Below are 12295 nucleotides of genomic sequence, written 5' to 3'. Positions count from 1 at the left end.
GGAGAGCTCTGTCCTGTTACAGTCACAGATCCAGGGCAGACTGCTAAGTGAACAGTAGTATGTGTTATCCTGTGAAAGGGTAAGAAAGAGTATATACATATATATATGTATGTATGTTTCTGTTTGCATAAAGAAACATTGGAAGGGGAGCAGAGTGGCTAGGGTCAGTGATGTGGAATCTGACTTCTCAGTGTGTTTCTTTTCATGTCATTTTGATTTTTGTATCAAACTATTTATTAGAAAATAAAATGAAATAAAAGATGGTGACCAGTGATAGTCGAAGTCCAGTAACATTTCTGTCTTTAGGAATTTGTATTTGTTTTTAAGATTCCATGATTATTTTAGTATAGCCTGCAACTTACAATGTTGATTTTTACCCTTTGATATAGAAATCCCGCTCCTGGAAACCCATTTGAAAATGACTATGTAATTTTTGTTAAAATTTTCAAATCCAGCAGATGACTGGTGAAATAAACAATGGAGCATATGCAGGATAGAATGCTGTGGATAGTTAGGCCATGATTTTACTGAACAACCATTTAGTAGTTAATACTTCGATTTTAAGCCAGTTCTATTTTTGTACATGGAATAATTTTTCCCCTTAGATTTGCATGTACACATTGTCAAAGATCTGACAAAGAACAAACTCACCCCCTGCAAATTCCCCCTTTTCCTTTGGGCACATAGGACATGATAAAAACTGCAGCATCAAGATGCGAGATTTCGCCCTCCTCTCTTTTTCCCATTTATGTGCAATTGTATGTATGACTTACAGAGCAAAGCTCATTATTTGTCCTCAGTACTTTAAAGGACCAGCACTGATCTTTCATCAGTCCTGGAAATCCTAGAACTCCTATGCCTCTCTTGTCTTTCAAAAATTCCCACAGGTAAGGACACTCAAATCAATTAGTTAAATAATAGAATTTGTATGTCACCTTTTAACCACTTGTCTCTGGAAGATCTCTGGGACAGTCAATGAGATGGATTTCAAGTCTCTATTGTCTTATATAGATGTTAGATCTAATTCTGTGGTTAGAATGTCAAAACAGTAGATTCTTGGGATTGTGAAAAACCATAAGGGAGCACCTTAACCACTGGTTTTAAGACTTGATTGTGACCCCAATAAGATATACATTCTTCTTCATGACCCAGAAGATATGCCTAACCTAGAATATACATACATACATACATACACACACCTAACAATGTAAGTGCCCCAAACCTAAATTCCAGGAAGCCATATATATACCTCTACAATGTGGCATGCTCTAATATGTTCTAATTTATCCCTGACAGGCCATGAGAAACACTGCCCTAATGCAACTTTTTCATCAGCAAGTGGAAGCACAAAGAGGTAGAATAGTTGATGATAAATAGTCAGGACTAGGTCTCCTCTGCCCCTGATGCTCCAAGCCTTAGGACTCCATACTTTCTCCCTTTATACTCTTTTTTTACCTGAGTCATCCCCTGGGTGACCTCACCCAGGTTCATGGCTTTAAATGCCATCCATATACCAATGATTCCCAAGTGTATAGTTCCACCTTAATTCAACACCATCTACCCCAGAACTATTCTTCTCAAAGCTACCAGTCACCTCCATACTACCTACCCAAGAGGCTACTCTCAGGTCTGTACTCCATTCAGTCAATCTGCAGCGTTTGGACCCAGTCGCTAACACCCTCATCTACTTAGTAATCTCATGGACTCAATTTCTGACTCACTCTCTTCCAGCTCTACCACAGCACACCTGGTTCTCTTAAGATGATTGGCTTAGAAAAAACATCTTTTTCTAGTTCCTTCTTTCAGCCACATTGAGTTTTATAGATCATATGATCATATCAATATATTAAAATCTAAAAGCTGAAAAATTTTCTGAAAATAAAAGAAAATTCGAAAGTATTTAAAATTATGGAGATACCAAAAATTAACAGATATCCTAAAGGACAAACCATAGCTTAATTAAAACCAAGAACTAAAAAGAGATTCCTGCTAAAGTATTTACTTTGGAAAGTCTCAGCAAATACATACAAAAAGGAAACAAAATGCTTTATGTTCACATTGAGGAAGATGAAGCAATAAAGTTAGTTTGCTAATGACTAGGAAAAACTCAAGGGGCTCTATTTTAAAAAGTAACAAGTGGAATTATAGAAATTTGATAAGTTCACTGGATACAACATGTCAATACCTTTCCTTCTTCCTAGCAGTAAGACCTAAAGGAGTCTTCCAGTTCACAGTAGAAACAGGCACACAAATTAATAAAGGTATATGACTTATATGGAGAGATCAATAGAAAAGGACACAGAAATAGATCCTATTATTTAAGACTTTACAGAGGACATACTTCAGTGGGAGAAATGGATGGATTATTTAATAAATTGTGTTAGGACAACTGGCCATCTGGGCGAATATAAACTTGGTTTCTAAAAGTGCATAAAATTAGAGACTAAAAATTTTTTAGGAAGCAACATTTTTTAGAAGAAAACCTAGGCTGCTGAATGAATAATGGAGGCATTGGGTTCAGCTTCTTAACCAAGAATGGAAATCTAGAAGCTTTAAAAGAAAAGTTTCTAACATTTAATATTTGGGACTTTATATAGATCTCACTTTATATAATACTTATAAATGGAAAATACAGCATAAACAAAATCTAGTAAAAAAAAATGCCAAAATCAGAAAACTGTCTGAAATACAGGCAACAAGTAGTTCATTCTCATATGTATATGTATGTGTGTGTGTCTGTGTGTGTGTATACAACCCAACACAATGGGATAAGAAAGAAACTGCCTGATGAAAAAAAATGAGCAAAAGTATAAAGCCTGCATTCTCTGAAGGGCATAATCAAATGACCAATAAACCTAAAGAAAGGATGTATTAGTGGCCATGATGATGTCAATCAAAGGGACAATGTGAAATAATTTTATATCCTTTTACACTGGCAGAAATTGAGACCACACCTTGGTGGTTGAAATGGATGAGGGGAAACTATTTCCAGAATATGTCAGCACCAATTGAAATATAAAATACACTCTAATCTAGCAATTTCAGTGTAGAACTATTGCATCCTGGTCAGCAATAATAAATGGAAACAATGTCAATGGTTATCAGCAGGAAATGTGTGAATAATTTGTTACTGCAGGTGAAGGACATGAAAAAGATTGGACTTGAACAGATTTTCAAAAGGTTTCAAGAGAAAAGATTCAGGGTGTATGAAGTCACTGTTTTGTAAATAACCCTAACCAAAACCCAAAATGGACAATGATGCTTGTATAGGATAGGTGGTCATAAAGGACTGAGTTCATAGCATGAACACCAGGTTTAAGGGAGAGGAAGTAGAGATGTTAAGTGCCTATCTGGCAGATGTTATAGGATAGGAGGCCAGCAAAACAATGGAAAAAAGATCATTTTTAAAATAGAAGAATTTGTAGGACCATGATGTAAAAATAAGGACTTACAACCAAGTAGGACCATGATGTAAAAGTAAGGCCTTACAAACAATTGAGCGATGTTAAGTAGTACCACTGGCTTGCCACATCTTTTCTCCTCGAAGGTGAAAAGACATTAAACTCTGTATCCCAGAATTACATTTCAAAAACCTAAAAGGACAATTCTGCATAAGTGTTCTTCCCTACTTAATAGCGCCAGTTTCCAGAATGGAAACCCCTGCACCCGATGAAATACTCTCGTTAGGTACAGTGGTCTTTCAAATGTCCAATCAGGGCAGCTTTGTTCCGTTATATGCAGAGGAGCCCGGTTAAGGGCTTTTGGGCTTCAGCTCTTAACTTCATTGCAGCCAGACTCCTTTGTCATCACCACCGCCAGAAACTTGCAGCCTGCGACTCGACCCACGCGAAGGCGCCGCGCCAGCAAAACCAACCTGCAGCTGCCAGAGCGCAGCCCAAGGAACTCAGGCCTGCCTGATAGGGCTCAAGGACACCAACCTGCGCGCCATCCAAGCCAGGCGCGTCCTCATTAAGGCCAAGCACATCCAGCTGGCGCGCCGCGTTTGTGGGTGTGGCCAAACAGGCCACACTCGGGGCCCCCGGGAACACTAGGTCCTGGCCTCGAACCCCCCCCCCCCCCAAGAGAATCCTAGTGGCCAGGTGTGCACCGGGCCCATGCTTCCAGCTGAGGCTGGGATGAGGCTTCGGTCAAGCTTAACTGATTAGCGCTGATGGCGAACTAGCCTGGGGTGTGGGACCTATGGGGCAGGCAGGGGTGTCCAAATCCTCCCATAAAGGCAAGGTTATGGACTCCGGCAAAACCTGGCAGGAACGTAACCAGGTCGGGGGTTCCCAAGTCCCCGAACGCGCACTTGGCCTAGGACCCAAGACCACGGAATTTCCTTAGATACCTAAGGGACGGTGGCCAGGGAGTGGGGAGGGTGGACCGAGCACAGCTGTCGCAAGAGGGCAGAGACTGAGGCCAGAGCCAGAACACACTGCATATCAAAGCTCTTTCCCTGAAGTATGTTGGTGGCTCTTAAAAGAGCCGTTGGGTTATTGGAAGTCAAGTTCCAACTGCAACGCTTACTTCTTGGGTGCCGCCTTCTTGGGCTTGGCAGCCGTCTTGGGCTTGGTCACTTTGGCCTTGGCCGCCTTGGGCTTCACGGCCTTGGCTTTGGCGGGGCTCTTGGCGACCTTCTTAGCCTTCACCACCTTGGGCTTCTTGGGGCTCTTGGAAGCCTTCTTGGTCACAGCCGGCTTCTTGGCCTTTTTCGGGGTCTTGACCGCCTTTTTGACAGCCGCCGTGACCTTCTTGGGTTTCTTTGAAGCGCCCGCAACCTTGGCCTTCGTTACCTTTGCGGGGTTGGCCTTGGCCTCCCCGGAGGCCGCCTTCTTGTTGAGCTTGAAGGAGCCCGAGGCGCCGGTGCCCTTGGTCTGCACCAGGGTCCCCTTGCTCACCAGGCTCTTGAGGCCCAGCTTGATGCGGCTGTTGTTCTTCTCCACGTCGTAGCCGGCGGCCGCCAGCGCCTTCTTGAGCGCGGCCAGGGACACGCCGCTGCGCTCCTTGGACGACGACACGGCCTGGACAATCAGCTCCGACACGGAAGGGCCCGTAGGCTTCTTCTTGGCAGCGGCCGCGGGCTTGGCCGGCCTCTTGGCCTTCTTGCCGGCCGCGGGCTTCTCAGGGGGAGTGGAAGTGGCGGGAGCGGGTGGCGCGGTCTCAGACATGGCGAAAGGAGCGCGAAGAGAGCCGACTGCCAGAAGCGGACGGAGCAGAAAGACGCCGGAGGCCCCCGTGCGGCGTATTTATAGGGCGGGGCCGTGCTGTGATTGGTGCTCTCAGGCGCCCGCCCCTCGCCCCCGAGCGCCCCCTGCCGCCCCCTGCGTCGCCGCCCGGGGCGCCGCACCTGAAGGGACGGCGGCAGCTCCCCGCGATCGCCGCTTGCGGTGTTCCGATCGCAGTTCCGGGCGGGCAGGGCTCGGGCTCGGAGCGCGGGAGCGGCGGCGGGGCCACCCCGCTTTCTACAGCTGGCCTTCTTACCCCGGGGGGCGAGGGGGACAGCGCTCTGTGAGGGAGGCGGTCAGATGAAAACTCGGGGACGCGTCGTCAGGGGCGTCCGTTTCCAACCCGCGGTGAATGTGAAAGGTCGTATGTGGGGCGGCGCGGGAGGGGGACAGGAAAGCGGGCTGTGTGCGCGTGTGTGTGTGCGTGCGCGCGAGCGAGCTGGGGCGGCGTGGAGGAGGGGCGGCCTTGTCCGCGGGGCTGGCATCAGCCCTCATCAGCGCCGCCACCCTTCCTGGCGACCCGAGGACGGAGGCGCGGGGTCGACAGCTCTGAGCGGCTGCCCACAGGCGCGGCCGGGCGAACGCCGGAGCTCGCTGACGCCGTCCTTCACGCGCAGGCGGCACGTGTGGAAAATGCAGTGCACGCTGAAACATTCCTGTGAGCGGAGAAGGGCTCGCTTTCACGGGGCAGTGCACCTCGCGGCTTCCTGGTGCCTTCCCAGGCCTCCCAGCGCAGCCACAGCAGGGGCTGAGTCCTCGCCTCGCCCCGTTCCGTGTCGCCGTGCGGTTCCTCAGCGGCGGAGCTGCCAGGAGGGCAGAGGAGGGCGGGCTGGACTCCATGCGCCCCTCCCCCACGCTTGAGGGGCTGGAGAGCCTCTGTCCTGGCGGGACGCCCCCCCACTGCCCCCCGGCGACTTTCTAGGGCAGTCGTCCTCTAGTTTCCTTGGGCTTTCGGAAGCATTTCGGGCACCGGCAACACTCCGGTGACTAAACGGGGCAAACCCGACACATGAGAAAACGCGTCTCGCGGCGCGGAGGAGACCGGCGCCCTGTCCCCGGGCTCTGCGCAGCCGCTTGCGGCCAGGCGGGGTCGGTGCGGTCGCTCTCAGCGCTGCGAGCCTCAGGTTCTCAAACGAGTCCGCGCGGCCTTAGTGCCGCGAGCTTCCCGGAGTCTCATGCCCGACAATCTTGTCACCCGCTTGCGGCCGACTTCCCGGTAACGCCTTCGCCACCACAGTCAATTGCTTCCCATTTTCCTGTTGTTTTCACAACACACGTGAATTACTACCACTTTGGGAGAGAACAATCGGAGATAGACGTTTGAAGGACAATGATAATAACAAGTATAACGTCATATGTAAATACACACAGCATGACCTATGTCCAATCCTCCAAGACGGTAAGGTTGCGTAGGTGAACATCATTCAGAAGTCCAAACTTTCTTACTCTAATAACCGAGGACTGTAATTAAACGTAGCTTTTTAAAAGGAAATACAGGATTCGGGAATTTCTAAGGTTCCGGCCTCCTGTGTAACCATTGGATTAGATGGGCTTCACATAAAATACGAACGTTCCACCTAAATGAAAGCATGGCTGAATCTCTTAAAGGCTGATCAGTATACACTCAACCAAGGAAAAGGTAGAATCTGGTCTACCTACTCTTGCTACAAAAGGGTTGTATTTGATGTTTTTAATTTTGAAAAACATTTTAAGGACTATAAAATTAGGCCTTGGCGGTGAGAAGTTGGCCCTTCTTGTGGCTCAGAATCCAGGTGATTGGCCGCGTACACGCCTGCTCCACAAGGCTCGAGAGGTTGGTACTGGAGAATTGAGTCATTGATATTTTACACCTGACAAAATGTACTCTAAGCTTAAAATATGAGTTGCAGAAAGCTCCAAGTTTGGAAGACATGATTAACATTTAACAAATTGGTGCCTGATTACTGGAAATATTTCTGTAAACGCCAGTATAATTTAACTATGGTTGAGATGGTCTTCAAAGGAGCTCCTTCATTTAAGCATTGTAAAGGGGTGCCATTTTTGAAAAAGGTTTCAGAAATTTATAATCCGATATCGTGTTATTGAGCAGGGAGTATAAAGAGTACATTATTGGGGGGCAATATTTCTCAAATTTCTCCCCAAGAAATGAAGAACTATCGAGTCTTGGAGTACAATATGAACAAAGTCAATGACTACTTTTTTGAAAACGTTCAAGTCACTGCGCTCAGACTGAAAATCAGATGTGGAAGAAAGGAACAAAAAGCTTGAAAAGATGAGGATTACGTGGTAGCCAATGAAACTGCGCTATTGTTGGAAAGTTAAAAGATAGACCAATCAGGGCTTGTAACATAATATCAGCATTTTTTTATCGTCCAATCACTACACTTTATGTACTATAAATATAAGCAAGTAGCCAAAACGAGGTATTCGTGTCTGTGCTTTGAACATCCTTGTCCTTATTGCTCACTTGTTATGGCTCGCACGAAGCAGACGGCGCGCAAGTCGACGGGCGGCAAGGCCCCGCGCAAGCAGCTGGCCACCAAGGCGGCCCGCAAGAGCGCGCCGGCCACGGGCGGCGTCAAGAAGCCGCACCGCTACCGGCCCGGCACGGTGGCCCTGCGCGAGATCCGGCGCTACCAGAAGTCCACGGAGCTGCTGATCCGCAAGCTGCCGTTCCAGCGCCTGGTGCGCGAGATCGCGCAGGACTTCAAGACCGACCTGCGCTTCCAGAGCTCGGCCGTCATGGCGCTGCAGGAGGCGTGCGAGGCCTACCTGGTGGGGCTCTTCGAGGACACCAACCTCTGCGCCATCCACGCCAAGCGCGTCACCATCATGCCCAAGGACATCCAGCTGGCGCGCCGCATACGCGGGGAGAGGGCGTAAGTGTCTGGTCAAGAAGCGCCAACTTGAAACCCAAAGGCTCTTTTCAGAGCCACCACGTTTTCAAGTAAATTGGCTGTAAACTGAGGCAACCGTTCTGTTCATCCGTGTACTTGTAACAGAAAGGGCATGGGTTTACAGAGGTCTACTTTAGTCTAAATACATGGGAATAAAACTGGCCCTTTTTAAAATAAGCATTCTAACCACTCATGAGGCAGACAGGGAGAATATGCCCCCCCCAACAGGGAGCCCGATGCCGGACTCGATACCAGGACTCCGGATCACCCCCTGAACCGAAGGCAGACGCCCAACCGCCGAGCCACCCAGGCGTCCCCAAACTGGTCTTTTAAAGGTGGAAAAGTACCTGTTCACCTAGGTCTGAATGAGCCAGTAAGTTTCAAGAGCGACACGAAACCGGCATTTTAAAAGCATCAAATATGGCCTCCTGAGCATGGGTTATAAAAAGAACAGGAATAGTATAGTTTCATAGGCCGTGTAAAAATGTCTAAAAAGCATGGTTTGTCATGAACTATAAGCTCAAGTTGTATTTTTCTGGTCTTAGTATTTTTGCCATTACTGAAATCGCTGCGAAACAAACCTTTAGCGTTAAGTATTCGACTTAAAACACTTGGAATCCTACATGAGTTTACTACAAGCTCCTTCATTGGAACAAAGCAGTTCAGTTAAAGTGAAGACCAATGGTTAAGCTGGGTTCTGACCCCCGCCCGCCCCGAGTTCCCCGGGCTTGGAGGAGGGCTTAAGGGAGGGGACTGCTGGCGTCACATTTCCCGCCTGCGCACTTTCCGTCTCTACATCTGCAGGGGTGGGGCTGGGGTCATCGTTATAAAAAGACCCGCTCTGGCTTGAATTCCCACTTGCTGTTCGTTTGCTTCTCAGAGAGCTATGTCTGGTCGCGGCAAGGGCGGGAAGGGGCTGGGCAAGGGCGGCGCCAAGCGCCACCGCAAGGTGCTGCGCGACAACATCCAGGGCATCACCAAGCCCGCCATCCGGCGGCTGGCCCGGCGCGGCGGCGTCAAGCGCATCTCGGGCCTCATCTACGAGGAGACCCGCGGGGTGCTCAAGGTGTTCCTGGAGAACGTGATCCGGGACGCCGTCACCTACACGGAGCACGCCAAGCGCAAGACGGTCACGGCCATGGACGTGGTCTACGCGCTCAAGCGCCAGGGCCGCACCCTCTACGGCTTCGGCGGCTGAGTTCTGACCTCAACACCAGGAAATCCCAGTTGGCAACCAAAGGCCCTTTTCAGGGCCACCCAACTGCTCAAAAAAAGAGCTGTCTTGATAAACCCTCCGCTGTACTAAAACCCTCTACTGAATCCGGGAAGATTGCAGGGTTTTTAAAGGTAAGACTCGGCCCGGTAGACCATCCACCCACAAGGGTCTCCCGTAGCTGGGCAGTATTTTTGTCTTGGGTCCCCATTCACTGCGCGCGGGCACGAGGGAATTCTAAATTCTAAAGTGGGAAAGCATCCAAGAGCCTGAGGAACTTGAGTGATTTCTAGGAACAAAGAGGAACACTGCCCAATCAGCAAGGCCTATCCGTGCTTGTCGACCAATCAGAATAGGTGATCTACACTTTAACCCCCCCCCCCCCCCGCCTCCCCAGGCGAGTCAGACTGGGGAATGGGAAGGAAGGCTGGCCAGAAATCCCAAAGCCCTCCTTTAGGGATTTTTAAAATGTATCATTCTTCGGATTATGAGATAGACTCAGAGGCCTACCAGTGACCCCCAATCAGGTCCTGAGAACGGTACTGAAGTTTCCGCTACTAACAATGATTTGTCTCGAAAAAACAGTCTGGAAGTGGGCAGGGGAGAAACCAGATTCAGGCTGCCAAAAAACCCAAGGCACTGATTTCAGGGGGAAAGTAACATCAGGTTTATGGCGCAGAAATGCCTTTTTCATTGTCAGGACAGCCTGTGTATCAGTCATACTTTTCCTTCTCGGAAAAGGGGAAGTTAGGGAGATGAAAATGTTCTAAATTAGATTGTGGGGGTGGTTGTACAATAAATATACTAAAATGAATTGTACACTTAACGTGGATGAGTTTTATGGTCTATAAACTGTCTCAGTAAAATACAGTGAGTCTGACAGCCCGCAGGCTGACTGCAGGCTCAGTATGTCAGCTTCAGCCGATGTCTGCCTAGATTTCTGAATCCCCCTTTCCACCTGATAACTGTCCTCCAAGATTTCTTGGGGAATGAGAAAAGTACCTAGTCTGGCTTAATTTAAATTGACAATGGGGAGAAGTCAGAGCTGTATTCTGGATGGCCAGAGGAGCAAAAGGGCCTGGTTGAGAAAGTGGCCATGTTTTGTTCTCCTTAGCTGGTGTTCCTTCAAGAGATATTACTGACCTCATGTAAAGTGCAAGATATTCTTGTAGGCCTTGGGGTACATCTGTAAGCAAACCACTAACAATTCCCTGTTCTGGATCCCGAGTATATGTAGAGAGGTGTTAGGATACAAATTTTCTCTGTAGGAGGGGAGAGGTAGTTGCTACAACAAATATGATTAGCTTCTATTATGGTCGGCCTGGTTTCTTTATTCATGGCCTTGTAGATAGTACCATACCAATTTGAGACATGCTTGCTGCCCTGGGAGAAAACCTCTGAGCCTTCCTCAATCCTAGCACTCATGAAGGCCTTGTTCAGAATAAAGATAATGCTCCCTGACTTGCCACTCTGCATCATTCCTCAGATCTAGAGGAAAAACTGCCATACTGTCATACATTCAGGCAGTGATAAGTCAAAGAACAGTAGATAATCAATTGTGGCAGAACTCTGGTGGGTGGGCTTAGGGTCTTGTATAGAAAATTCATGCATGTATTCATTCAACTGATGGGGTTCAGGACATATTGTCCCTTAATACGCCACCTTGGCATATTAAACACGTTAAACTCCAGGAGTTTAAGCTTCAGAAGCAGGAAAATCACCCTGTCACCCCCTCCACCCCCACATCCCGCCCTCCCCCCCACACACTTTTTTTTTTTTTTTTCCCTGAAAGCAGAAGATAAATCTTTTATGTGAAAGATAGCCTCCTTCACCAGGAGGAAGAGAAACATCCTTATCACCAGAGATGAGAAATTCAGGGCTGAGAAGGTATATGAACAAACCTTATTACTTCTTTACCATTTACTACTTCTAGCCCAAGCTTTGTCTTTTCATTCTTTAGAAATGTATTCTTTCTTTCCCTAACAGATATAAAAGCTTCCTTTTATGCTCACTTTTTTGAACTTCCTATCTTTGTGGGGTTCCTGTAATACACACATGGTTAAATTTGGTTTTCTCCTGTTAATCTGTCTTTTTATTACAGGGAAATCTCAGTCAAGATTTTAAAAGAGTAGAAGGAAAACTATTTATTTCTCTTTTCCCCCACACAATAAACCTTCATAGATAACCTATTAGCTGTCAGTGCTGTTCTAGGTGCTAGGAACACTTCAGGGACAAAACAAAGGCCCTGCTCTCAAAGAATCAATTATATTCCAGTTGGGGGAGACAGAACAACAAACAAACATATCGATATGGGGGGGGGGATGCATAGGCTATTTTAAAGAATGAGCAGGAAGGGCTATTATTTTACATAGGATGGTCAGGAAAGTTCTCTTTCATAAGAGAGTGTTTGAGCAGAGGTCTGAATGAAATGAAGTCTGCAGCCCTCCAGTGACAGGTGGCAGAATATGCCACAAAGAAAAGTCCTCTGACATAAAGATTAAAGGCCCTTGAAAAACAACAGGTACCAGAAGGGACTCTGACCTCTCCTTTTTCTTCCTAAAAGCAGTAGAATAATTCCCCATATGGAAGATGTCATCTTTATATGAGAAGGAAAGTAACATTTTTTTTTTTTTTAACCTTGGATGAGGAATTGGTGCCAGGAGAAATCAGTACAAACAAACCTTGTAAACTAACACTTATCTTCCTGTTACTTTGCCACAATTCAATACCCTAGTCCAAGCCCCTTGCCTTGTCATGTTTTCACAGTTAACTACTCTTCATCCAACTCAGTATATAACTGTTCAAGCCTTAACTACTTCTTTGGGCCTTTTCCTTACAAGGGCGCCTTTGTCATGGAAAACACATTGGTGTATCCAATGACTATACATATGACTATATAAATGAATTGTATGCTTTTCTCCTGTTAACCTGTTTTATGTCAATTTAATTCTTAAGCC

General features: G+C 47.3%; 2 protein-coding genes across 2 annotated transcripts; one reads left to right on the top strand and one right to left on the bottom strand.

Moving 5' to 3' along the window:
* Window positions 1-4526: 4526 nt before the first annotated feature.
* H1-1 (H1.1 linker histone, cluster member) lies at window positions 4527-5171 on the bottom strand. Its single transcript, XM_055322247.1, has one exon. It carries the CDS (start codon window positions 5169-5171, stop codon window positions 4527-4529), a length of 645 nt encoding a protein of 214 aa, XP_055178222.1.
* Window positions 5172-7677: 2506 nt separating this feature from the next.
* Window positions 7678-9455, top strand: LOC129507675 (histone H3.1-like). The gene is made up of 2 exons (XM_055322252.1): window positions 7678-8042; window positions 9006-9455. Exons 1-2 carry the CDS (start codon window positions 7701-7703, stop codon window positions 9321-9323), a joined length of 660 nt encoding a protein of 219 aa, XP_055178227.1. The 5' UTR covers window positions 7678-7700; the 3' UTR covers window positions 9324-9455.
* Window positions 9456-12295: the final 2840 nt, after the last annotated feature.

This window comes from Nyctereutes procyonoides, unplaced genomic scaffold, assembly GCF_905146905.1.
Source record: "Nyctereutes procyonoides isolate TBG_1078 unplaced genomic scaffold, NYPRO_anot_genome, whole genome shotgun sequence".
Lineage (NCBI taxonomy): Eukaryota > Metazoa > Chordata > Mammalia > Carnivora > Canidae > Nyctereutes > Nyctereutes procyonoides.
The sequence above is the reverse complement of the archived record's forward strand: the minus strand, read 5'-3'. Positions and strand labels throughout refer to the sequence as shown.